The sequence below is a fragment of the Sapajus apella genome, unplaced genomic scaffold (assembly GCF_009761245.1).
Source record: "Sapajus apella isolate SASKATOON/1434 unplaced genomic scaffold, GSC_monkey_1.0 scaffold39, whole genome shotgun sequence".
NCBI classification, from domain to species: domain Eukaryota; kingdom Metazoa; phylum Chordata; class Mammalia; order Primates; family Cebidae; genus Sapajus; species Sapajus apella.
Window position 1 is genome coordinate 19549188 of NW_022436979.1, and position 26592 is coordinate 19575779.

At 39.7% G+C, this 26592-nt stretch overlaps 1 protein-coding gene across 3 annotated transcripts in view; it reads left to right on the top strand.

Moving 5' to 3' along the window:
* The first annotated feature begins 1306 nt into the window (after positions 1–1306).
* The window catches only part of KLKB1 (kallikrein B1), a 30762-nt gene continuing 5476 nt past the window's right edge, over positions 1307–26592 (top strand). Inside the window, exons 1-14 of one of the 3 annotated variants that reach the window (XM_032298870.1) lie at positions 1307–1491; positions 2102–2160; positions 6101–6263; positions 7614–7720; positions 10808–10967; positions 11881–11990; positions 18486–18645; positions 19431–19540; positions 19700–19862; positions 19962–20074; positions 20230–20398; positions 23071–23246; positions 24465–24560; positions 26260–26399. In XM_032298870.1, coding sequence (XP_032154761.1) covers positions 2103–2160; positions 6101–6263; positions 7614–7720; positions 10808–10967; positions 11881–11990; positions 18486–18645; positions 19431–19540; positions 19700–19862; positions 19962–20074; positions 20230–20398; positions 23071–23246; positions 24465–24560; positions 26260–26399 — 1725 coding nt within the window. In that variant the 5' untranslated portion in view covers positions 1307–1491; position 2102. Of the gene's footprint in view, positions 1492–2101; positions 2161–4569; positions 4792–6100; positions 6264–7613; positions 7721–10807; positions 10968–11880; positions 11991–18485; positions 18646–19430; positions 19541–19699; positions 19863–19961; positions 20075–20229; positions 20399–23070; positions 23247–24464; positions 24561–26259; positions 26400–26592 lie in introns of those variants that run through there. The other 2 variants (XM_032298871.1, XM_032298872.1) reach the window with 2 other exon arrangements.

Here is a 26592-nt window from a genome sequence, read left to right on the forward strand (position 1 = left end):
CAGCTCCAGAATTTCTGTTTGGTTCTTTTTTATGGTTCCAATTTTTTTGTTGAACTTCTAGTTTTGCTCATGTATTGTTTTCCTGATTTTGTTTCCTGCCTATCTATATTGTTTTGTAGTTCACTGAGCTTTCTCAAGACAACTATTTTTAACTCTTTGTCATGCAGTGTAGATCTCCATTTCTTTAGGGTTACCTCCTGCTGCTTTATTTTCTTCCTTTGATGGTTTCTTGTTTCCCTGATTATTTGTGATCAGTGTGGCCTTGCATTGAAGTAGGCACCTATTTCAGTCTTTACATACTAGCTTAAGCAGAGAAAGCCATTCACTAGTCATATTGACCAGAGATTGTGGGTGGCTGCCTGTTGGAGTCTGTGCACAGGATTTCTGCTGGAGTTCTAAGCTGGGCAGGGCTGGATTCTGGGTTCAGTGTGGTGGTCTGTATTCTGTGCGCAAGAACTGGCTTGAAGCATGGGTCCTTGGGGGCTGACTTGGCACTGAAATGAGCATTAAGCCTGAGTCTGCAGAGGCCAGCCTAACATGGGGATCACCTGGCACCTGAGTTCATGAGGATAGCCTTGTTTCTGAGTTTATTTAGGCTGTCCTGGCACCACAGTCCCCTGGGCTGAGCCCAGCATCTGAGTCCACATGGCCCAGCATGGAGCTGAGATCTCTGGAGACTGAACTCGTGCTCGATTTGCAGGGACTGGCCTGGATTCTAAGCCCATGGGTACCAACTTGAATCCTTGGGCTGCTGGGGTTGATGTGGAAGTTAGAGTCTTGGGGGCCAGGCTAGAGTTGGAGCAGGCCTGAAGTCTAGATCTTCTGTGGCCATCGTGGAGCCTCAAGCTCCAGGAACTGACCTGGTCAGGGCTGAACATGGGGCTGAGGCCACAGAGGCTGGTCTGGCCTATGGCAGGCTTGAATTCTGGTGTTGGGGTTTACTGGAGTGGGCCTGGTGCTTGGGATCTGCGGTGAAGTTGGGTGCTATCTTAACTGTCCTTCCTCCATGCAAAAGGGTATCGCTCACCATACTGTGCTGCCCAGGCTTGAAGGTGGGGTGACACTGATAATGTGAAATTGTCCTTCTTATACTCTTCAATGTGTCTTTTTTTATTTCTGTGCTGCAACCAGATGCTGACCTCTCACTTGATTTGTTAGCTCTAGTGAAGTAGTTTTTGTGTGTGGATGCTTATTCAAATTGATGTTTCTGCAAGTAATGAGCACTAGAAAATCCTGTTCTGACAACCTCCTATTCCTATTCTTGCTGACATCACTCCCTGAAATAGTTAATATACTTAACAGCTGAACACAGATAGGATGTTCATCGAATATGTTGACAGGACAAAAAGTTGAAACTGTTGGCAGAAACCCAAAGTCAATATTGAAGCCAAGCAAAATAGTGCCCGCAGTGCCACATTAGAACAGCTTGAAGACTGTTCATTTTTAAGTGACAAGAGACCCTCACCTCCACAGAAGCAATTGTGTTTTCAGGTAGCAAATTTCTATTATTCTGATTGTTTCCAAATAAACTACAAATTTTAAAGTATAGTTTTTTACTTAATGAGAAAAGTATTCATTTATATTCTAATTTCCTGAGTATTTAGAGAGTATAGAGGGAGCTAATACTCTTTTATGTAGAAGTATTTAAATGTAAGATGATTTTAAATCTAAGAGAATATTTGACTGATTTAAAATTTTTAATGGGCTTTAATATTTTCAGAGGTTTCCTTTACGTAGGGATTTTTGAACTGACATTATTGTCATTATTTATTAATTTTCTTTTTGCCCAGATCAAGAGGTTTCAAAACTGTTTACTCTTTCTCTACCAATTGGCTTTCCAACATTACTAGCCACAGAGGTGGCAAAACAGCAATAAACACAACTAGTCTGGAGGTTTCAATTTGTATCTTGGGAAGCATTATAAATTTTCCAACTCCCTAGACACAAATGTACAAAAAAATACCCTTGTTTTCTATACTGGTAATTGTGTGCTTTGTCTTGCAATTCAGACATTTACAAGAAAATCTATATCACTTTAAATTAAGATTTATATTAAATGTAGCCTGAAATCAACAGAGTTATGTATTGTTTTCTTTTTTAGAATGTTTTTATGCAAGCAATCAACTTACCTCATTTCCTTGTTTGCTACAGTTTCCTGTGGTAAGTGAATTATCTATAAAACATGAAATTCAGGCTAAGACAGGAGCAGTTAAGCAAATCATTCCACCCCTGGAGAAAGCTACTGAACATACAGCTTCAGAGGAAAAGTTAGTCCCTGATGATTCAGGACATGTGTCCACTTAATGTTCCGTAGCAAGTGCCCCTTGTCAGATATATTACTCCACACATACATTTCAGACCAGGGGAAGCAGCCTGGAAGTGGGAATGTCTTGGGACATGTGTTGGCAAAAACTTCTCCTTAACAAAAAAGTTCGTCTGCTTAACAAAATAATTAGTCCTCTATTATTATTATCAACATTAAAAATTCAACTTTATCTGAAAATTCAAGAGTGCTAGGCATTTTATAGTGTCTGGGTCCAATCCAAGTTTCTGTTAGGTACATGATGTGTGGTTTTATTCTGGATCACTGGGGAGCCATTTCAAAAATGAAAGTATCTGGTTTAAATTTAACTTAATAAACCATCCATTTGGGTAGTTCTAGGTGAATAGCTTTGGACACCAGATTTCAATCTTATTTCTTTATTCATTTCATGAATTTTTGGAGAATAAAAATGATTCTGGACACCGTTTTTCATTAATCAGTATAGAGGGTATTTTCTCTGTGTCCCCCCAAGGCACGATTCTGAGTCTATGGTGACTTAAGAGGGCCACAAAACAATGAGTATTTAACTTTCCTCTCAGATGTATGGCTACAATAAACATCTATGGGTAAGGTTTACATTCATAAAGAGGCTTTTTCCAAGAACAAAGCTTTTTTTCCCTAAATCATACCTCCCCTGCTTCTGTCCCTCAATCCTGATTGCGCTTCTAAACCATAACTTACAAACCCATGTGCAAACTCACTGAAAGCTGAGAAGGAGCATAGCCAGAGATACTGTGGACCACGGCCAAATCCAGGTGCTTTTTTCCGTCAAAATAAATCATGATTACAGCTAGGAAAATTAGGGGTATAAATAAGCAAAAAATTAGAAACTACATATTGCATGTAGTCCCAAAATTCAGAAACAGTCATTGTAAACATCTTTTGTTTAGTCTTTCAGATATTTTTCTACCTTTACCTATTTGCACATTTTACAAGAAAGAGTAATTAACTATGGATACTTTTTGACTTGCATTTCCCAGTTACAGCTATATTTTGATACCAATAAATTATATAATATTTTTAGAGCTTGGTATTCTCTTTTTATGGTATTTTTGTGTGCATGTTCTTATGTACTTACTCAGTTATTTCTGTAGAATATATTTTTTGAAATAAAAGTACTGGATTCAAAGTTATGAATATTTTTGAAGGTTTTATGGTGTAGCATCATGAAATTATCTTTCAGAAAGGTTACTCCCTAATTGACTTTTTCTACCAGCTAAATGAGCACCCTTATTAGCTGGTAGAAAACGTCAATTAGGGAGTAACTTTTCTGAAAGATAATTTCATGAAATTCTCTTTCGTGGCCCGCTTAGGCCGACTCTCACAGGCTTGCTGCTTTGCATCCTGACATATTTATCTTTCTGGAAAGAGTATCCTAATCTACTTCTGCAGAGCTACTGCCTCTCAGTTTTGGTCCATATGGTTCTGATGACCCTGAATCTGCTACTGACACCGGAGCTGGAGGTCGTGACCCACCCAGGCCTGAACCAGGAAATGCACGCATCCTGCAGGCCACAGTTACCCAATCAGAGCCAACGTCTTGCAACAAATCTTCTGTTTAGATGTCTCAAAATAGAACTCTTACTCTTTTTTATTTTCCATTTTGACTTGAAACATAAGAGAATACAGAGGCCTGAGCTGCTGGTACTATTTTGCTACTATGTGAGCTTGGGAGTAATGGTAACACCACAGACTGGAGCAAACGGAAGGAGACATACTGTCTGATGCTATCGGTTGAGCTCAGTGGCCAGTTACCCTTTCAGCCTGATTCACCATGGGCTTTTTGGATTCTGAACTAACAGATTTCATTTGTATTCAAGCCACTTTGAACTAGGTTTTCCATCATTTGCAATCAAAATCAGTATACGAATACTAGTTATTTAATTTTTCATTTTTGCTAATCTCATGGATGAAATGGCTTCTAGTTGTTTTAACTTGCCTATATTTGTGATTGTTCCCATTTTTTACATGCTTCCTAATCACTTCTATTTCTTTTGTAAGTTATCTTTTTATGTTTTTCACGTAATTCTTTAAAATTAGAGTACTTTACTGCTCCTTATTGTTTATGTAATTGTTAAGCAAGACTGAATAACAGCCCAAAGTCTATGGACATGGGGCCCATGTAAAAGCTTTGAAAGTCACCATCATTGTGAGCGAAATTATATAACAGTACTTTACAAACGCTCCAAAATATGGTACAGGCATGGCTCTCATTGTCATGGTCATCATTTTCATCAAGATCACCAACTTCTGAGGATAAGCAGGAACAAGAACACCTAGTAGAAGTTTCTTTCCATTCAACAACAAACTTGGTGTCTTTCTAGTCACCCCTTTCCCTGACTGAGTCACATGGCTGTTCACAGGGAATCACTTGCAGAATGGGAAGCTCTGGGCCAACACCAGCCTTTGTGTGTATCCTTGCATGTGAACTGGGGGCCGGAAGAGGAGTGACTGCTTGATAATTATGAGTCAGTCTGAACCACCAACTGTCTGAAAAAATAGCTTTATACCTAGTGTTGTAACTAAACCAACTCCTCCACGTTTTGTGCATTCATGAAATCTAGGCAATACACTTGCATTCCAAAAGCTTCCACTTGAAGAGATCTGTGTTCTTTCCAAATACAAACCTTACCCAAGAGGCAGTCATCTTGGCCACACCTCTGAGAGTGGGAGAAGAAATCTTGCTGTGTTGGGTAGTCATAATGGGGCTCAGGGCCAGAATCCCCAGGGGCAAAGGATAGTGCAGAGAAAATGGCCCTCTTCAGTGCCTAGTAAAATGGATGTTGCCTAAGCTGCTCATTCCCCCAAAGGCAATACAAAATACCTACTATTTAAATTGAAAAGCAACTACCGCCCCAGGGAATGGACAAGGTTGCCGTTGGCATAGCCATGGTTAATGGCCAGTTGACTGACTGAAATGAATGTGCTACCTGAACAGGAAAGCTTGTTAAGCAGACTTCCAAGAGGGTCTTTCCAGGTAAATCCAAACGTACAAATTAAAGCCAGTAAAGACACCTAATTCTCTAATAATATGTGGGGTGCATTATATTTTGGGAATAATTCCAAACATTAAGTAGTTCAAAATGTATTTTCAATTTAGCATGTGCATGCATTTGCTTAAAGTGTCTTAAAAATGAGTAAAAAATAAACGCTCAGTAATTGTCAGTTTGCTTGAATCACACTGAGATGAGGAACAGCATTTAGCATTGCATGCTAGAAAAGGACACCGGGCTGGGAGTCAGGGCTGGGTGGCTGTCCAACCACCTTCGCGTACTTTGTGGATCTTGGGCAAGTCCGTGTGCCCTGAAGCTCAGTTATTTAACTTCTTTCTTTTAAATAGCATAAGTCAGAAACAGATAACGAAAGCTGCCTCTGTCTTCCTTTACAGAATTGTGAGAAGTTGGTGAAGATGTTTCTTACAAAAGTATTTTGAAAATAGACCAAATATTATTCTTTTAAAGGCATGATATTTTCATAGCATGTCAGGCAACAGGGAAAAACTAAGTTAGGATTTTATTTTACTGTGGGTAGTTTATATGTAAATTATTGTGCAATTTAATAAAAATAAGCCACATTTTTTTATACAGAAGTACCCAGAAAATTAAATAACAATATAGATTGTTCAAATAGTTGGTTTAATGTATTTTATTTTCTCAGCATAATTAGAGTTATATTATACAGACCTTTGAGTAGTCAGTGAGAGAAGAAAGCAGATATCTTTTTATTAAAAGTGTTATTTGAATTGATCCCAAATTAATTCTTATGGTTCTATCACAGGGTGTCTGACTCAACTATATGAAAACACCTTCTTCAGAGGTGGGGATGTAGCCTCTATGTACACCCCAAATGCCCAACACTGCCAGATGATGTGTACGTTCCACCCAAGGTGTTTGCTATTCAGTTTTCTTCCAGCAAGTTCAGTCAATGACATGCATAAAAGGTAAAATATTTTTATGATATTTCATTATTAGAGAAGCCATTTTTCAAAATGGAATTAGTTGCCTGCCAAAAGGTATAGTATAACTGAGAGTTCTTTCCCAAATGTGGTTCAAAGACCAGCTTCAGCAAAATCCTTCACGTAGTTCTTACAAATGCAGATGCCCAGGCCACAGCTCAGACTTGCTGAATCAAAGTTTCTTGGGACTAGAAATCTGCATTTTAAACAATGATCACATTTATTTAAAGTAAATGATGCTGGTCATTTTCTATTCAATGCCTCAAAATGCTTGAACATCATTGGGCTAAGAGATTGTCTCAAGAAAGAATGTAACAGGTGAACATTTCATCTGAATAAAGAAATATACTGAACTGTGTGACCCACGATCACATTAGTGGATAGCACAGTCCAAAGAAAATAAAACAAGCGTTTTGCTGAGAATATAGTTGAGAAAGATCTAGAACTTGTGGTTTTGGGACAGGGCAGATCTGAGTGGTGCCTATAGTGGGCCAGTTTGGGCATCTATGGCATGACACCATATATGGCATGTATGTGTGCACGTGTGCTTATACTTGTGTGACTATGTATTAACTGGGGATTTGTAAACGTTTTGGAGAAATAGTAATTACAGTTCTTATTAGGTCAGGGAGATGCTTGTTAATCACGAGCCACAGTTTCATCTTAATGTTTTTTCATTTTGATTAATATCCAGAATAAGCTTTTCTTTGTTATTCCCACGTCCATATCCATAACCCTTTTCTCATCTTCACTCTATGTGAGTTTACGAGCTAGAAATCGGATAGTCATTCTCTGATCCTACATGTTAAATTTGTAGAGAAAACCCAGATTGAATGTGAGGATCATCGTATTAAAATTGAGGTAGGTTCTGGAATTCTTATAAATAATGAAATTAACATGGAAGTTGACAATTAAGACAGAAGGAAGTATCCCATTATGTGCAGACTACAAGGATTTAATAAGCAAGGCGAACACTATATACAGCTCTTATCACTAATGTAATTTTTTAAGTAAATGAAAGTATTTGCAAAAATAATCACCAATTGGGGACACAGTTGCCTGAAAGTTAAGAACACAGGAAAAATCGTTAACTCTTTAAGGTGGTTGTCTTTCTGTACTTAAAAAATGTGAGTGTAAAGAGAATGCCATGCTGAAGTTAGATATTAAGGGGATGTTATAAAATTACCTCTAAGAGTATTCCTTCCAGCAGGTATTGGGGAAGCTATATTACTTTCCTTATTCTTGGTTTTATTTGTTAGTGTATAGAAAATGCTAGACATTTCCTCAATGTATGCTTATTATTCTACTTCCTAAGTAAAGCTACTTTTAAAACAGGTTTGGTTGCTTCTTGAAAGACAGTGTTACAGGAACCCTGCCAAAAGTACATCAAACAAGTGCAATTTCTGGACATTCCTTAAAGCACTGTGGTCATCAAATAAGTGGTAAGATGCGAATTTCTCAGCTACATTTGAGTTAATATTGGATCTACCTTATAACGACTTTTGCTCCAAGTCTGTACTGCTACAGCCTTTTGGAAAAAATCACTCATAAAGATAGGAGATGGGGCAGTATTCTGGTCACAAAAGAGGGACCCATATTCATCTGGATACCTCTATTGTCTTTATCAATCAACACATACTTAATGAGCCTCTATTTTGTATGAGGTTATCACTAAAGTTTAAGATTTGCAGAAAATAAATCCAAATAATCGTGTCTCCGTGTTTCCAGATAAGAATTTTTAAGAAAACATTAGGGAACATCTCTCTCACAGGTTCACTTGAGGGTAATTTGTACATCAGTGATTCTCAGCCAGCAGTGATTTTGTCTCTTCCCTTAGGGAACGTTTGAAAATGTCTGGAGACACTTTTGGTTGTCACAGCTAGGGAGGTTGCAATTAGCATTTACTAAGTAGAGGCCGGAATGCCTCTCTCATTTACTAAGTAGAGGCCGGAATGTTTGAATGCTGCCCAGCATTCTACAAGGCACATGGCAGTCCTCTACAACAAATGATTTTCTGGCCCAAAATGTCAACCCCAGTGCTGACATCAAGAAACTCTTAATGATATACCATTAAGCCCAAACTGAGGAACTGAGTTCTGCAAATCGTGCTAAGAATGATACTTAAAGGAAACGTGAGGACTACGATGGTAGAGAACTTTGATTCTGACATCTGAAGCTACTGATGTCTTGGGAAACAGTTTCCAAGGCTATCCTAATAAATTTAAGACAAATGAACTATTTCTCAAACATGACTGGGACTGATCAGAAAGTGAAAAGTGCTGAAGAGATTCAACTGATGGGCTGGCAGAATCTTAAAATAACGTGCTGTTCTATGTATGACTATACATCATTACTATTTTGTTTTTATTTTTCTTATGCACAGTTAATTTTGTAGGTTCAAATTTCAGATTTTTAAAATTTGTCATTCTTTCCTCCTCACTGATATCACCCCTTCAGTACGCACACACTTTGAGCCTGCTGTTTGCATTTTAATCAGTTGTCAAAGGATGGGAATGTCTTAGTTACAAATATGGGCCTGACTTAGCCAGGTGTAGTTGGCCGGGCGTGGTGGCTCACGCCTGTAATCCTAGCACTTTGGGAGGCCAAGGCGGGTGAATCCCTTGAGATTGGGAGTTGAAGACCAGCCTGACCAGCAAAGTGAAACCCTATCTCTACTAAAAATACAAAGTTAGCATGGTGGTGCATGCCTGTAATCCCAGCTACTGGGGAGGCTGAGGTAAGAGAATCACTTGAACCTGGGAGGCGGAGGTTGTGGTGAGCCGAGATCATGCCATTACTCTCCAGTCCGGGCAACAGGAGTGAAACTCTACCAAAAAGAAAAAGAAAAAGAAAGGTGTAGTGTACCTGAGGTGGCGTACATTTCCTATTTTATAAGATCAAATTTGTATGTTAATAAATTTGGTATAAATTATTCAAGTAAGTGTTGTTATTTCCGATTGTTGTATTCAAGTAAGTGTTATTTCTGATTGTTGTATGCTATAGCAAAATTTAAAGAGAAAGTCGTCTTGTGCCTTTCTCAATATTCCTGTTATTTGTTAATGTATTCTAAAACTTAGTGTTACTCATTTAGCTTGCTTCCAATGCTTTTTTTTTCCCTAACTTGCAAACATCTTAAAGTGAAAAATTGTTCCTGAGTGCATAGAATCTCTATACTTGGAACAATTCTAGTCAAAAGCATTTAGAGCTTTCATATGAACACTTAAAAAGTTTTTATTTGTAAGAGTCCCATCGCAACTCTTAGCCTACTCTTTTCTTACATGAAGAAAAATTGGAAAGTGGTTTTATTTCTACAATCTACAAATTTGTGTTTAAGAACCACTGTGAATATCCACCTTCCTGCCCAACTTAGCATATTGTTTTCCTGACAGTTTGTATATTTTCTGTCTTTCCCGCCCTTACATTTAGTTTTATGACTTTAACCATACGTCTTAGGAGTGGAAAGTTGCCTACAATAGATTATGGCTTATTTCACATTATCTTCAGGAATAAAACTTTAAAAAAGTATATGGTTTATACTTCTGGTTACATTACTTCCTTAACCAAAAGTATAACTAAGAAAATTGAATCTTTAAAAAAAAGAGCCTAATTTTGGCTCACTGTCTGTGAAAAGAATTACCTATATCTTTTGCATGTAAGACAAATCTCCATGAAAAGGGTGCGTAAGGCTGGGTATGGTGGCTCACACCTGTAATCCCAGTACATTGGGAAGATCATGAGGTCAGAAGATCGAGACCATTCTGGCTAATGTAATGAAACCCCATCTCTACTAAAAATACAAAATATTAGCTGGGTGTGGTGGCACCAGTAGCTGGGTGTAGTTCCAGCTACTCAGCAGGCTGAGGCAGGAGAATAACGAGCCTGGGAGGCGGAGGTTGCGGTGAGCCGAGATCATGCCACTGCACTCCAGCCTGGGAAACAGAGTGAGACTCTGTCTCAAAAAAGAAAGGGTGCTTAAATAGACATTGACAAAGTTTTAAAACAAGAATAGAAGTGGTTTCATCATGCATATACAACAACTCTCCACATTTTGAAATAATTGACCCAGGTGCAACTTGTAATCAGACAGGAGAAGTTGAAAGCAGAAAAATAACACTACGAGATAAGGAATTTCCTTTACTCAATGCAGAAGGTCAAAGGCACATCAGTGTCTTTAGTAACGCAAACTTCAGCACATATTATCAGTGTCCTCATTATTATTGCCTTATTTCCCACTGCTCATTGATAACTTCGATGTGAAATTTACCTGTATTGTTGCATGGATCTTGCAGTTTAAGAAATGAAGTGACCCTTTTTCAATCCTATTGTTTTAGGGAAAATAGTAGATTGTGTTTACTTCAAGCAGAGTTCGGTAATTTATGGGCATCATAAAAATTTTAAATCCCTTAATACAGCAGTTGCCAAAAACAGGCTATTATCCTTCTAAAGTACCAGCTCAAATAGTAGGGGGTATCAAATCTACCTCTAGAAAAAAGTTGACTGCATTTGCTCTATGCATTTTTCTTGTACAGCTTGCCACAGAGACATTTATAAAGGAATTGATATGAGAGGAGTCAATTTTAATGTGTCTAAGGTTAGCAGTGTTGAAGAATGTCAAAAACGGTGCACCAATAACATTCGCTGCCAGTTTTTTTCATATGCCACGCAAACATTTCACAATGCAGAGTACCGGTGAGTACAGCTCACGGTGTTTGTTGTTTATATTGGTGCCTCCAGGATTCCCTCTATTCTTCATAACCTCTTTCTGTTTCCCCAACTGAAAACCAAACAGGGCTTTTACTCCTAACCACTTTCCTTATTTACTCTATTTTATTCTTTATCTTCATTTTTTCATTAAATACTTCATTTTAATTTCATGTGTTTCTCTCCTCTTTTCCCTGAGTATGTAATTGTACTGCTGGCATCCTCTTCCCCCACTTCTCCAAGGCTGATTCTTCTGATTCTTAACAAATCAGGTCTTTCCTCAAATATCACCCCGTCCAAAAGGCCATTTCTGAGCATTCTCTTTTAAGTCACACCCAGCTCTGTTTATTTCATTCATAGAGCTAATCACAATTTGATATTAACTTGTGAATTTTTTTTCCTTATTTTTAAACCTCATTTTTATTTGCATGAATTTATGGGTACAAGTGTAATTTTGTTACCTTGATGTGCTGTATAGTGGTCAAGTCTAGGTTTTTAATATGTCCATCACTGGAGTAATGTACATTGGACCCACCAAACAATTTTTCGTCACCAACCCCCTTCCCACCTCTCTGTCACCTTCCCAGTCTCTACTGTCTATCACTCCACACTCTACTCAATTTTGGTGTGATTTTTCCTGAAGTGAATAAGTTCCATTTGCCCCACACATAGGCCTTGCTTATAGAATGAGGGTTAGTATCGTAGGGTCTCTGGCCTCATTCTCACCCTACTTTCCTTTTCAAGGGGAAGGATGTCCATTTGATTAATAATGCAAATCCCTAACTCACTCATTATCAGGGTCATTGCTTTTCCCAATGTCCATCTGAATACTATGTTACCTGGACTGCTGCCTGCACCTCAAAGTGCAGGAAGCAAAGTAACCTCTTTTCTTCACATTCAGGAACAATTGCCTCTTGAAGCACAGTCCTGGAGGAACACCTACGAGTATAAAGGTGCTGGATAACGTGGAATCTGGATTCTCACTGAAGCCTTGTGCGCTTTCAGAGATTGGTAATTGTAGGACGACTTCACTTTGTGGTTGTAACAGGCAGAATAAAAGCTCCCAGAGATGTCCCTGCTCTAAGCCTTGGAACCTGCAGCTGTGTCCCTACAGTTAGCAAAAGGGCTTCTGTCAATGTGATTCAGTTAAGGACTGTGAGATGGGGAGATTACTCTGGATTTCTGGATGGGCCCCATGTACTCACAAGGGTGGATTACTCACAAGGCTTATAAGAAAAAGAGAAAGGCAGAAGGCTCAGAGCCAGAGAGAGAGGTTTGAAGGTGTTACACTGCTGGCTTTGAAGATTGTTATATGTAAATTTTCAATGCTACAAAAGAAGTACAACTCAAATATTAATTTTCTCAGCAAGGCAATTTACTTCTATAGAAGGGTGCATCTCACAAACGGAGCAATGGTAAGCACACATCTGAACAGGGGAGGGGAAGAGGGTCTTATTCTTGGTGCAGCCCCTACTGCTGTGTCATTCCCTTATTGGCTAGAGTTAGACCACACAGTCAAAGCTAATTCTGATTGGCTATTTTAAAGAGAGCAGGGGGATGAGCCAGATTAGGGGGAGTGGGTGGTTTGGTGGGAAAAACGGTTATGGCAGAGCAGGTGACCAGGGGTGATTCAGGTCAAAGCAGGTGACCGGAGCAGTTGACCAGAACGAGTCAGGACAGAGCAGGGGGCCGGGGGAACAGATGCGAATGACTGATCAGAACTGGTGGGAAAGTTTTTTACCAAAACTGGAGGCAAGGGGGCACAGAGAACCAGGAAGTTAAACTTTAAAATGGAGAATTAGAGAAAAAGAGAGCTGAGCATACTGACACACTGATTCTTTGAAGAGAAACTTGGAGTTCACTGTATCTAACAATCCCCCATCTTGAATGTTTACGGTTTTTATTTTCTCTTCAAACTTCCTTCACATGTCTTGGCTTAGTTGTTCTTCTATCTCTTTGACAGCATCCCTGGTGTAATTAATAAACAGCTGCTAATCACATGTAATTTATTTAATTTACATTTTTATTAATTGTCACCTACAAAAATATTGACTCAAACCCTGCAGCTATTTGATCTCTGGCTTTAAATTTATCTGGTAACTCCAATAGTGTTTATATAAACATGGGGGTTAAAGGACCCATGTGACGCACTTCTGCACTTCTTTTTTTTTTCTATTTTTCTCCCTCTTTTTTTAAAACCATGTTGATGGAACGCTAGGGTGAAAGGGATGGCCAACTGGACTAGGGCACAAGTACTGCTCTAAGTACCTGGCAGAGTACACAGCAATAGTCCCCTGCAGCACCACCATACATCTGCTCGGGGATGAATACGGGCAGATTGGTAAGCTCTTGAAAAGGCTCGGTTTCACGACACCCTGTTAAGTTGGCATTCCTTGAATGTCAACTTCCCCCCCACCCACATCGTGAAAGGCACAAGGTGAATTAACATTGGAGGCTGGAGGCCAGGTGGCCCTCGGGGCTGACCCACAGGGCTCTTAACCTTAGGGAACAGCAGTAAGAGTCTTGCATGAGCCTGCGCCTCAGGCTGTGGGGTTCTGAAAAAGAGCTACCATAGAGCTCATGTCCTGTCGCGAGAGAGCCACCCAAGTGGAAAGGGCAGTCTGGGTCTCTGGCCTGCCTGTCACACAAGCGTAACAGTCACTCTTGTTCAGCATATGAACAGAATATCGAATCCATTCCAGCCAGCCGTTTGTATCCTGATTCCCTGTTTCGACTGCTATAGCTTGTTTTAAATCTTTAATGTCTACAACGACTACTTAGGTTTTATCATTGGGTAGATAACTAGAGATGCTTTGGTTAGCGGAGAACTTAGGAGACAGAGAAGGGGGTGCAGGATGTGAGGAGGCAATGAACCGCATTTCAAAGGGTCCTATGGGGTTACTCCCTGAGACTTCTGCTCCTGTATCAAAGAAATGGCTCAATGAAGAGGAAGAACTCTAGTGAGCAGCGATGGTGATCTGTACTGGAATATGTTGGTTTAGCTGGCAATGGGGAGGGGTGACTCCTTCAGCAGAATGAATATATGGCTTTAGGAAACGGCAAGTGCTGGTTGGGGTGGTCCATCCTTGCTCCTTAACATTTTATAGAGCGTTGGACCAACTTTGGCAGAGAAGCTCTGTTCTAAAAAAGACAAGATTTTCAGTTTACACTGGAATCTTTGTCAAACTCTTCTCAAAGTAACTTATTTTATTTTTTTTTTTTTTTTTTTTTTTTTTTTTTTTTGTCTGAGAAAAGTTAGGAAGGATAACGATACTTTTCTAAAGTGGAGAGTTGCCTCTGACTTGGCAAGTCTCCACAGGGTATAACAAGGCAAGCATCAAATGTAATAGTTTGAGGTGAAATTGACTTGGTTACATTAATAACCAGGTGGTCAGCAATAGGGCCAGCAAAGAAGAAGGACTAATAGAACGGATGAAAGAGAGATTTTCCTTAGCTTTAGTTTGGTAGGGTTTTCCCCTGGGACTATGGCTCATGACTCTGGAGGGGGCGGTGCTTTCTTGACTCGGGTGTGATGGGTCCATCCTTTTTCTGCTGCCTGGACTGCAGTTTCAGTAGTTAGGAGCACTAGGTAATGTCCTTCCCAGGCTGGTTCCAGCTTTTCTTTCTCTCCAACTTTTGACAAGGACGTGGTCCCCAGGCTGATGTTGGTGTGCTGGAAACTGTAGGGGTGGCACCTGTGCTAAAAGACCTCTAGTTCTGAGGGAAATGAAAGTGGAAGATAAACCAAGTATATAATTTCTGAGAAACTGATTTTTTTTTATTTCAAGTGTAGGAACATCAGTAGTAGTATGCAGATAAGGCAATCCATGAAGCATCTCATAAGGGGATGGGCCTATGTCTTTTTGGGGAGCAGTTTGGATTCTTAACAGGGTAATAGGCCTTTCTACTTTCCCTGATGAAGGTGGGTGCCAGGGAGGATGATATTTCCATGTCATATCCAGTACCTGGGCTAATTTCTTAATGACATGTGCAGTGAAATGAGTCCTATTATCTGAATCAATGTTCTCTGTTAATCTAAACTTGGGTATAATATTTTCAACTAATGCCTTAACAGCATTATTAGCAGTTGTACTTGAAAAGGAAATAGCTCCTACCCAATGAGTAAGGTGATCTCTTATTACTAATAAACATGACCAATAGGAGGCATCTCTGTGTAATCAATCTGGATATTTTGGAATGGCCTTAAGCCTGAATTACTTCCCCCAAGGGTTAATTGTTTATAGCATGTTTATTACTTTTCTTACATACTAAACAACTGCCTGTAACCCATTTGGCCAGGGTATAAATTCCTAGGCACCCATAAACTCTGAGGACAGTGTCACACTGGCTTGGGGCCCCCAATTGGTGGGTGTTCCTGTTCCTTGGCTCCCATAGCAGCTCTATGGATCATGCCTTTTTCTTCCCCTGAGAAGAGCGGAAAGGGAAGGTCTGAATATCCATTTTACATTGCTCTATTTCACGTTGAAGTCCTTTTAGGGAAGGGTACTCAGGCTGGTAACGAGTGGGCTCTTGGCACGATTCCCAAGAGGCAGAGTTATAGGGAGGAGGGACGACAGGGATAGGAAAAGGGTTTGGGACAGCAGCTGCTTTTTCTTGTTTTTGGTCTTTTCATTATTCTTCTGGTATTTTAACATTAGGGCAAGGGAATTATTAGCGGGAATATTATTGTTGCTAGCTTTATCCCTTACCTTACTTGGGGTATTCCCCATTTTTGGGATAAGGCTTACCCCGTTTTGGGTTAAGCAGGAGACCAGAGCAGGTGATCGGCATGAGTCAGGATGGAGCAGGGGACTGGGAGAACAGATGTGAACGACTGATCAGAGCTGGCGGGAAAGTTGTTTACCGAAACTAGAGGCAAGGGGGCACAGAGAACCAGGAAGTTAAACTTTAAAATGGAGAATTAAAGAAAAAGAGAGGTGAACATACTGACATAGATTCTTTGAAGAGAAACTTGGAATTCACTATATCTAACAAGACGAAGGTCCATGAGCCAAGGAACACAGGTGGCCTCTAGAATCTGAAAAGGGCAAGGGAACAGTTTCCTTATGGAGCATCCTGGAGGAACAAAGCCCTGCCGATGCCTTGATTTTAGCCCCGTAAGACCCATTTCATACTTCTAATCTCTACAGTGGTAAGATGATACATCTGTGTTGTTTGTAACCACTAAGTCTGTGGTTATGCCCCTGTGACAGCAGTTATAGGAAACCAGTACAGTGATATTGTAGCGAAACTGTAAGGTCATTCCTAGGTTGTGTCCATATCTAGTGAAATGACTTTACCATGGGGAGGGAATAAAACTGTTGTTTCACACATAAAGGTAATTTCAATGGAATTACCCAGAAATCTGCGATGACATTCCACCTGATTTAGCATATCAGGATGTTAATGACAAGATGCTACTGAAACCAAATCCCTTCTAGTTAGTTCTCTGCAGGACTGGGTGCTGGCTCTGTGCCTGGTGCTGTATTGGGTGCTGGGCTAGGATGTCCCTGTATAAGATTGGGAAGATTGGCTACAAGGCATCTATTTGCCTGTCTTCTCTTCGCCACAGCACACCTTCTCCGTAGTGTGTGCCAGGTTGATGGTTCCCATGAACTGGCGATTTAACTTTAACATTCATTTTATTTTTTTCTGGAAGAGCTTTTGAAGGATGCCAGGAGGCAGGACTCTGTGCCCAGCTAATTTTTGAATTTTTAGTAGAGATAGGGTTTCCCCATGCTGGTTAGTCTGGTTTTGAACTCCTGACCTTGTGATCTGGCCGCCTGGGCTTCCCAAAGTGCTGGCATTACAGGTGTGAGCCACTGTGCCTGGCTACAGCCAGGATTTTTATCATTCTGTAAAGGACATTTGATCAGATTAAATCATATGGGAACTCACTGCAGTTTAACAAGAAAGCAAGTACAGAGATTAGACATCCACGGTGCTCTCCTGGGTGTGGACAGCAGAAATGACAGCCCAGAGCCGTGGTCTGAGCTTGTCTCTTCCACTGAGGGCTTCAATCTCTGTACAAACTTAACAACACTTGTTATTGCCTTTTTTATTATTGCCTTTCCGGGTAGTGCGAAGTGATTTCTCATGGTGGTTTTGATATGCCTTTCCCTAATGACTAGTAATGTGGAGTATTTTCTCATGTGCTTATTGGCAATTTGAATGAATTCTTTGGGGAAATCTCTGTTTAAATCCTTTAGCCATTAAAAATAATTGGGTTATTTGTTTTCGTCGTTGAGCTGTATGAGCTCTTTATATACTCCGGATACTGCACTCTTAGACCGTATATTATCTGCAAAAATTTTCTGTGTACCTGCAGGTCATCTTTTCACTTTATTCATGGAGTTCTTTGAAGCACAGAAGTTTTTAAACTTGATGAAATCCAGTCTGGCTTTATTCTTGCACGTGCTTTACCTAAAATGCCAAAACCTAATTCATGGTTATGAAGACTCTTGTTTATAATTTGTTCTTAGAGGTTTATAGTTTTAGCTCTTACATTAGGCATTTGATGCATTTTGAATTAAATTTTGTGTGTGGTTTAAAGTAGGAATCTAACTTAATTCTTGCATGTGGATATTCAGATATTCCAGCACTATTTGTTGAAAAGACAGTTCTTTCTCCATTGAATTGTCTTGAAATCCTTTTCAAAAATCAATCATCCACTGAATTGTCTTGAAATCCTTTTCAAAAATCAATCATCTGTAATGTGAGTTTATTTTTGGACCATCACATCTAACCCATTGATCTATATGTCTACCCTAATGCCAGTTACACACAGTCTTGATCACCATAACTCTGTCATAAGTTTTGAACTCAGACAATCTGAGTGCTTTAATTTTGTTCTTTTTAAAGATTAATTTGGTTATTCTGGATCTTTTGCATTTCCATGTGAATTTTATAAAGGTTGTCAGTTTCTGCAACAAAAGGGAGCAGGATTTTGATAGAGTGCATTGAATCTGTAAACCAGTGAGTATCAACAGAATTATCTGTTATCAAATTTAGTGAACCGCATAAATGATGTGAACACAAACAAAACAGGATATGAGATCATATGAATATAATGATAATAAAAGTGGATTGTCGTTCTAATTTTAATGGGCACAAGGCGTTTTGTTAGTCTCTTCTTATTAAATAACTTTTTATAATGTTCAGGAAAATACAACAAAAACACCTTACATTCCTAAGGCCTCAGAGTCAGAGTAATATGAAGGAAACATAAGTCAATACTGAGTAACGTAAACATTTGGCACTGGTGGATAATGGAGTTAGGGGTATGGCTTTTATTTCTCTGACACAGGAATTTACCCCTTAGAATTAGACCAACTTTGCGTTCCTCTAAATGGCAAACAAGTTTGAAGATACTTTAACAGACATTTTTTTACTTAAGATGTTTAGTACTATGAATAATAAATAGTCACAATTTCCTTAATTATGATGACAAAATATAAGGAAATTTAGTGTCATTTCCTAAGGAAAGTCTTCTGTCTGAGTTCACAGGCTGCCGCATGGACATCTTCCAACATCTTGCGTTCTCAGACGTGGATGTTGCCAGGGTTCTCACCCCAGATGCTTTTGTGTGTAGGACCATCTGCACCTATCATCCCAACTGCTTCTTCTTTACATTCTATACGAACGCATGGAAAACAGAGTCACAAAGGCGAGTGGGCATGGGGAGCACTTGTACCTTCCTCACTTTTATTGTATCGTCTGAGTTTTAAAAAGTTTCATTCGTTTCCCTCAAAACACTTGAACCTGCAGTTTAAGTAGGTACCTTTCTGCCAGGTGCAGATTAGTTAAGAGATTAGCAGACTTCTCTGCCTACCTTCTCTTACTTTAAAACAAATGTTACCATTGAAGCAGTGAAGCATAGCCATGAGAAAAAAGAAGGATCTGATGCCTTTGAGTGAAGATTCAAAACATGATCTTGATGTTTTGTATTAGCTTGGAGTACAAGCCACTCACTGGCAGTGTATCCCTTAGGCTTTTGGCTCTTCTCTTTGTTTCAGAAACCAGAGCTCTGGTTAGTCTGATCAAGGCTCTGGCCCACTGTCCTTAACTCAGATAATCCACCCTCTTCTACACACAGCCTGGAGCTAAGAGAAGGGTATTCAGTTATGTGATATCATCGGCAGCATAAACTCCCCGAATTTGTTCTTTGATGCTTTTTGTTGTTGTTTTTACCAGTTAGAAGGTGGAACTTCATTACTGTCCTCTTTTCAGGTTGTCTGTGCCTATTAGTTTTCTCCAGAGGGAGATGAGCCTTGATTTACATTTAATCTTTGCAACTTATTAGATTCCTGTAGTCTGATTTACTTTGAAGAGAGTTTCCCAGAAGAATAAAATTTGCTGAGTTGTTTTTTGAGTGTGAGCTGCTTTTGTGTTTGTCTAATGCCTCTAATGCAAATTTCTTTCTTTCTCTCTTGCTTTTTTTTTTTTTAATAGAAATGTTTGTTTTCTTAAAACATCTGAAAACGGCACACCAAGTTCCTCTACTCCTCAAGAAAACACCATATCTGGATATAGCCTTTTAACCTGCAAAAGAACTCTACCTGGTAATGTGATTTGATAATAATATAACATAAAATGTAACATATTTCATGACTTTTAACAGCAACAATGATGAAAGAATCCTCAAGGTAACAGAAACTTGTGTAAATGTTGTTCATTTCTTTTCTCACTTGATATGTTTTTATGTTTATAATTGACCACAGAGCCCTGCCATTCTAAAATTTACCCAGGAGTTGACTTTGGAGGAGAAGAACTGAATGTGACTTTCGTTAAAGGAGTGAATGTTTGCCAAGAGACTTGTACAAAGATGATTCGCTGTCAGTTTTTCACTTACTCTTTACTCCCAGAAGACTGTAAGGAAGAGAAGTGAGGGAAATTTTATTTTTCAAAGACAGTTGAGATGATCACTTCGTATTATTTCTCCCTCTGTGAAGGCTTACTCTTTCTACTGTTCATTTCATCTAGGTGTAAGTGTTTCTTAAGATTATCTTCGGATGGTTCTCCAACTAGGATTACGTATGGGACACAAGGGAGCTCTGGTTACTCTTTGAGATTGTGTACAACTGGGGAGAGCTCTGGTGAGTAACGTCGCTTTTTCATGGAATTGTAAGGATGTCTGTCATGTTGATAGCTTGCTTAGTCTTATGGAATTATGTGTCTTGTTCTTTTTGGGTTGGAAGGGACTGTGATTCACTTTTAATTCCAACCATTATCATCAACACTGTCTTTTCAGTCTGCACAACAAGAACAAACGCACGCATTGTTGGAGGAACCAACTCTTCTTTGGGAGAGTGGCCCTGGCAGGTGAGCCTGCAGGTGAAGCTGGCAGCTCAGAGGCACCTGTGTGGAGGATCACTCATAGGGCACCAGTGGGTCCTCACCGCTGCCCACTGCTTTGATGGGTAAGTGTTGGATGCAACTCAGCCGGAGTCTTACCTTGACTTTTCATTTTCAAGGATCTATGATCAGCTGCCCCATCGTCCTGTGACTTTGCAAATAGAGACGTGTTAAAGCAGGGATGGTATTCACCCCATTTAATTAGTAGGGTCCAAGCACTGACCATCTGACCCATCAGGAAAGCATGTGGTCTCTGTATAGGACTGATGCCCCTGGGTGGGTATTCTCCCACAGAAAAAGAAGCAAAGTCAATACCCAGCTTCATCCCATCTCCCACCACCAATCCCTGATGTGTTCTTCAAAGACTTATTTGTCAGGCCCATAGAAATTTTACTTTTTGCTCTTTGATTCATGAATATACTAAGTAATAATAATTTTTAAAAGTGAGAGTTTTGTACTCTGTATATTTCAATGTATATAATTTGATATATTTCTATTTTATTGGTCAAAGAGATATGTTAGGGTTTTTATGTCTTAGAACACCGAGGCTTTGGAGTTAGACAGAGCTTGGCTTGAGTGACAGCTTTGCTGCTTATTAGAGGTGCGACCCTACGAGATTTTCAAATCTCTCTGAGGTTTATTTTATCTCAAATGTGATAATGAGAGTACCTAATTGGTATGGTTATTGGAAGGATTTAAGGTTATTGGAAGGATTAAGTGACACATTTAAAATGCTTAGTACTGTATGTAGAACATGAACACTACTCAAAAAATATAAACTATGATTACTATATTCAATAAGAAATGTAGAAATGGACAAAACATATGAAAAAGCAAAAGAAATACTAGAAGACGCTTGATCTTTCTCAAAAATAAACACAAACTATCTTTGTTTTAGTGAAATTCAGGCTTAGATTCTGTGTACTAGGATTGAACACACTGCTGCCAAAACATCAACACAAGTATCTTTGTTTTAGTGAAATTCATGCGTAGGTGCTATGTACTAGGATTGTATATATTGCCACCCAGATCTAGCAGTCAGTGGTACACATGGTGGAGCCAGACCCCGCCACCTTGTCATCGCAGGAAGGGGCCCTGCCGTACAGGAGCTGGCATGTGGTTTTATGGTGGTTGACCTGGAAGAAAAGGCCCAAGATTGGAAATAGTAGGGCTCTTTTTTACTAAGTGCACTACAATTTGGTACCAATAATTTTCATTCCTGAAGGCTCAGCATTGTGAGTTTATTAGAGATTTCACTGAAAACAAAAAGGCCCCTTTGCACCTGATATCACGATTATTTGTTTCTAAATTTTGTGCCCACCTGTCTTGCATCACTTGGTGATGATAAAGATTTCCAGATCTTTGTACGGAGCGAGGCTTTGCTTTAGGTCATAATTTTGGATATACTTAGTATACATTCATCTTTTAAACAATCAATTTAAATTTTCATACTTTCCAAAATATAGATTTATTTTATTTATTTATTTATTTTAAGTAAATAAATTTATTTAAATTTTTCACTTAGTCGCCCAGGCTGGAGTGCAGTGGTGCGATCTCGGCTCACTGCAGCCTTTGCCTCCCAGGTTCAAGCGATTCTCCTGCCTCAGCCTCCTGAGTAGCTGGGATTATAGATATGCACTACCACACCTGGCTAATTTTTGTATTTTTAGTAGAGACAGGATTTCACCACCGTGTTGGTCAGGCTGGTTTCGAACTCCTGACCTCAAGTGATCCACCCACCTCTGCCTCCCAAAGTGCTGGGATTACAGGTGTAAGCCACCACACCCAGCCATACAGAAATATTTTAAACAACACTAAAGTCCTTCTACTCTACCCAATTAGAAGAACTTTAGAAGATCAGTCTGACTTCTTGGTAGTTCTGAATTTTTTTCTTTTCTTTCTTTCTTTTTTTTTTTTTTGAGGCAGATTGTGGCAGAGTCTCCCTCTGTCACCAGGCACCAGACTGGAGTGCGGTGGCACAATCCCAGCTCACTGCAAACTCTGCCTCCCAGGTTCAAGCAATTCTCCTGCCTCAGCCTCCCGAGTAGCTGGGACTTCAGGCACGCACCGCCACACCCAGCTAATTTTAGCATTTTTTAGGAGACGGGGTTTCACCAAGGATAGCTCTGAATTTTAATGAAGCCATTAGGTGCAGTTTTGTTGAGCTAAGCTTAATTTTCCTGTGATAAATTGCTGGTCTCTTCTCGCTACAGTGTCTCTCAAAAATGAGGCAACAACGTTCTTGTGTTGTCGCTTGCACGAAGCATGATATAATTACATAAATGTACACTTTTCAGTTTTTTAATAGAATCTTCAGAGATTCTCTGCTGCTGCTATTGGTGATGGCAAATTACTGGAAGGGGTGATTAGGTAGGAAAAAATATGTCCTATGTAGTATTTCCTTCCCAGTTCTCTTTGAAAGAGAGTGATAGGAGAACAATATACAGGCATTGATCGACTTACGACCTATGCAACGTACGACCATTCGACTTTACGACCACAGTCGCTAGCCACGACCGCTCCGCGTCTGGCAGCGCAAACGTTGCCCAGCTGGGCGGACGACAGTGCGGGCCAGCTTCCAGAGCACTACCATCTCCGCGTGCATATAGCCTACTCAACTTACGACCACATCGTGTTACGACCGGTCTGTCAGAACCAATCATGGTTGTAAGTCGAGCACTAGCTGTCGCAGGAAGGACTTCCCAGTGTCAAATGGGTATTTATGCTTCTCTCCTAGGCTGCCCTTACCGGATGTTTGGCGCATTTATAGTGGCATTTTAAATCTGTCAGACATTACAAAAGAAACACCTTTTTCACAAATAAAAGAGATTATTGTTCACCAAAACTATAAAATCTCAGAAGAGCATCATGATATTGCCTTAATAAAACTCCAGGCTCCTTTGAATTACACTGGTATGTAGCATATGGAAGAAGACGGTGGATGGCAGAATGGTACTGGTTGACCCTTTCATATCAGTTTGAATGAGGGGACAGATCTAGAGAGACTGTCGTTACTTTCTGACTGGTGGAGTGGAGGGAAAGGTGAGGGTTGCACAGGAAGCAAAGGCCCTGCGGCTGGCCATGAAATCTCTTCTACTTAAAGAGCAAGACATGTGAATTCGTTCTTTCAGGGAAGAATACAACTGCATGCAGGTTATTGAAATAATGGGTGTAGGAAACGTCTTTGCCACCTGAAGAGACACTGGGCTTCCTTTGATAAGAGCAGCATAACTGCCACTGCTTTGGGCTTAGGGATATTAGAGATGTGTGAGGGCAGGTGGGACCAGATATCAACTTCCAGGTGTAACCTGGGTAGGAAAGAGAGAAGCCCAGGAAAGGCTAGAGCATCGTAATCAGAGGTGCTGCCTTTGGAGGTTCATTGCTCCCAGGAGCTGAATGCCCACCGCATCTAATAACATTAATGGCCGGGCATGCTGGCCCACACCTGTAATCCCAACAGTTTGGGATGCCCACGTGGGAGGAATGCTTGAGGCCAGGAGTTTGAGACCAGCCTGGGCAACACAGTGAGACCCGTCTCTACATAAAATTAGAAAAAAAACAATTAACTCGATATGGTCATGTGCACCTGTAGTCCCAGCTAGTCAAGAGGCTGAGGCAAGAGGATCACTTGAGTCCGGAGGTCAAGATCGTAGTGAGCCAAGATTGCGCCACTACACACAGACAATTATGTGACAACTTGGGCAAGGTGCTTTACGTCTTCACACCTCGAATTTCCTCGTCTGTAAAATGAGGATGATAATTTCTTCCTGGATTTGTTATAATAATTAATACATTAAAGCACTTAATGCCTGAAGCAGTGAAGACACTCTGCTGTGACTATTAAGGATAGCATACACAGGGTAAGATGCAGGAACTTCTACATGCTTTTGACTGTAGATTTAGGTTTTAAAAATTGAATTCAGGAAGTTATAACACCAAAAATGTCATGTGATAAATGGTGGTGACAAATTTTCTTGAGTCATTAGCCTTAGAAGTTAAACAGAAAGCAAAAGAGTTCTTCTTGGTGCTACTCTGTAGAAGGAGAAGACAGAAAAAGAAAAAGATGTATTTTTTTACGTCTATATCCATAACTTTACATGACCAAACTCTAATTTAAAAATTATGTTTCAGAATTCCAAAAACCAGTATGCCTGCCTTCCAAAGGTGACACAAATACAGTTTATAGTAACTGCTGGATAACCGGATGGGGCTTCTCGAAGGAAAAAGGTATAGCAGATCATACACGTTGAAATACATGGAGTAGGTCGTTTTAATCAGCTCTGTCTCAAATTATGTCTAGACTCTTAATCTTTCCTACCTATTTATTCCCAAATATTTATTCAGTTATTTTTTTAAATGTATTTTTGCTTTGGCTTGAAAAACATTTTTTAGAGAGACTTTTAAGCATCTTACTTCATTATAAAGATCATGTGCTTGACTTTGCATGAAGGGTTGGTCCATCTAGGGCTGACAAGCCTGGGCAAGCACATTCGGTCCTCAGTATTAATAGCGTTCCCATCTCCCAAAACCACGTTCTCCCTTGACGCTAACAGCCAGGAGCACAGGCAGCTGTGCCATCTCTCTTTGTGGCCAGTTCTTCGTCTTTTTTTTCCATGCGCCCTTCCTGCCATCGGAGGAAGCCTGTGATCCACTTCCCTAGTAAGAGTTTTAAACGTTTAAATAAAATATGCAGGATCTCAGAGGAAACCAAGTGAAGTGCAAGATAGTTACCAAAATACTTTTAAAGGTGATATAGTAATACATACGCCTCTTTATGAATCTACTGCATAGCAAGTTAGTCTAATACCAGTCGTATTTTTGAAACAGTGGTGAGCATAACTGGCATTTTCACTTATCTGCCACAACTGAAATGTGATATGAAACGATCTGTAATTTGTTGATTTGTCGTCTGTTGGTGGCAGAGTCATAGGTACCACTAATACTGCTCTGTTTGTTGTCTCCATTATAACTGAAGGGAGAGGCAGGCTTCCTTTGGTGGTTACTGCAATTGAATACTTTTTCTCTACTCAAATGTATAAACCATGTGAATTCCTTCTGTAAACCTTAGGTTTACGATTCCTGTTTATGGGTGTTTGGAGTGTTCCAATGGCCCTTGAACTTTTTAGGAAGCAGACCAGTCTCTTTTTCCAAAATTATGTTCATAATAGACACTATGGAGAGTACTATTTGTAAAGAAGGTCATTCTTTACAAAAGAGGGTAGCTTGCCAAACTTTCCATCTTTCCCGATTCAGTCCTTTTTCAAGTAATTCACATTTTAGATTTTTTATGGGTAATTTGAGACAAGAAGAAATTAAAAGTAATCTTAACCAAGCAATGAAAGCTCCCAACATATATCCGAGGGAAACCTGAACATGAGTAGCATTTAAATGATCTGTAAATTAATGGTTCTCCAAGGGAAAGGCTCACGTGCATTTACTCAAAAACAAACTACCCCTCAGTTGCCAAAGGCTTCAGGGTGTTTTCGGAAATGATATAATCTTAAATTATAATTTTGAATATATAAAACAAAAAAATAAAAAGTAAGAACTTCTAGACTTTTGGATTGTCGTAGGTGATAAATATAAAATGGGATTTCTGGGGGACTGTAGTGAGACGAGGGGGGAGCCGAAAACATGGGAGGAGGGTCTCTGGTAGCCCAGGGTTCCGGGCGTGTCCCGGTATCACATAGGCAGTAAGCGAACAGCACAGGGTGCCCTCTCTCTCTCTCTTTTCCTCTGTGTGTGTGTGTGTGTGTGTGTGTGTGTGTGTGTGTGTGTAACACTACCTTCCGAATTTTTACTAATTGTTTTAAAAGATATAGCCCTTATGAAAAGTGCAGCGCTCTGATTCACTTTAAAACTTATTTCCATATCTACTATTTATTGTGCTTCCTCCCTCTGAAGTTGTATATTGGTTACTTCGCAGGTGAAATCCAAAATATTCTACAAAAGGTAACCATTCCTTTGGTGACAAATGAAGAATGTCAGAAAAGATATCAAGATTATAAAATAACCAAACAGATGGTCTGCGCTGGCTATAAAGAAGGCGGAAAAGACGCTTGTAAGGTAATGCATGAGACTGTAAAAACACAGTAGGCTGCCTGAGAAAATTCATTTCAAAATATATTTTCCAATAGCATAATTTATTATAGGTTTAAAAAAATTCAGAGACAAATGATTGGATAAATTATAAGCAACTTTTAACAAATGGAACATGTATGATACATTTCCTATTTATATTGTTATGGGTGTCACAGTC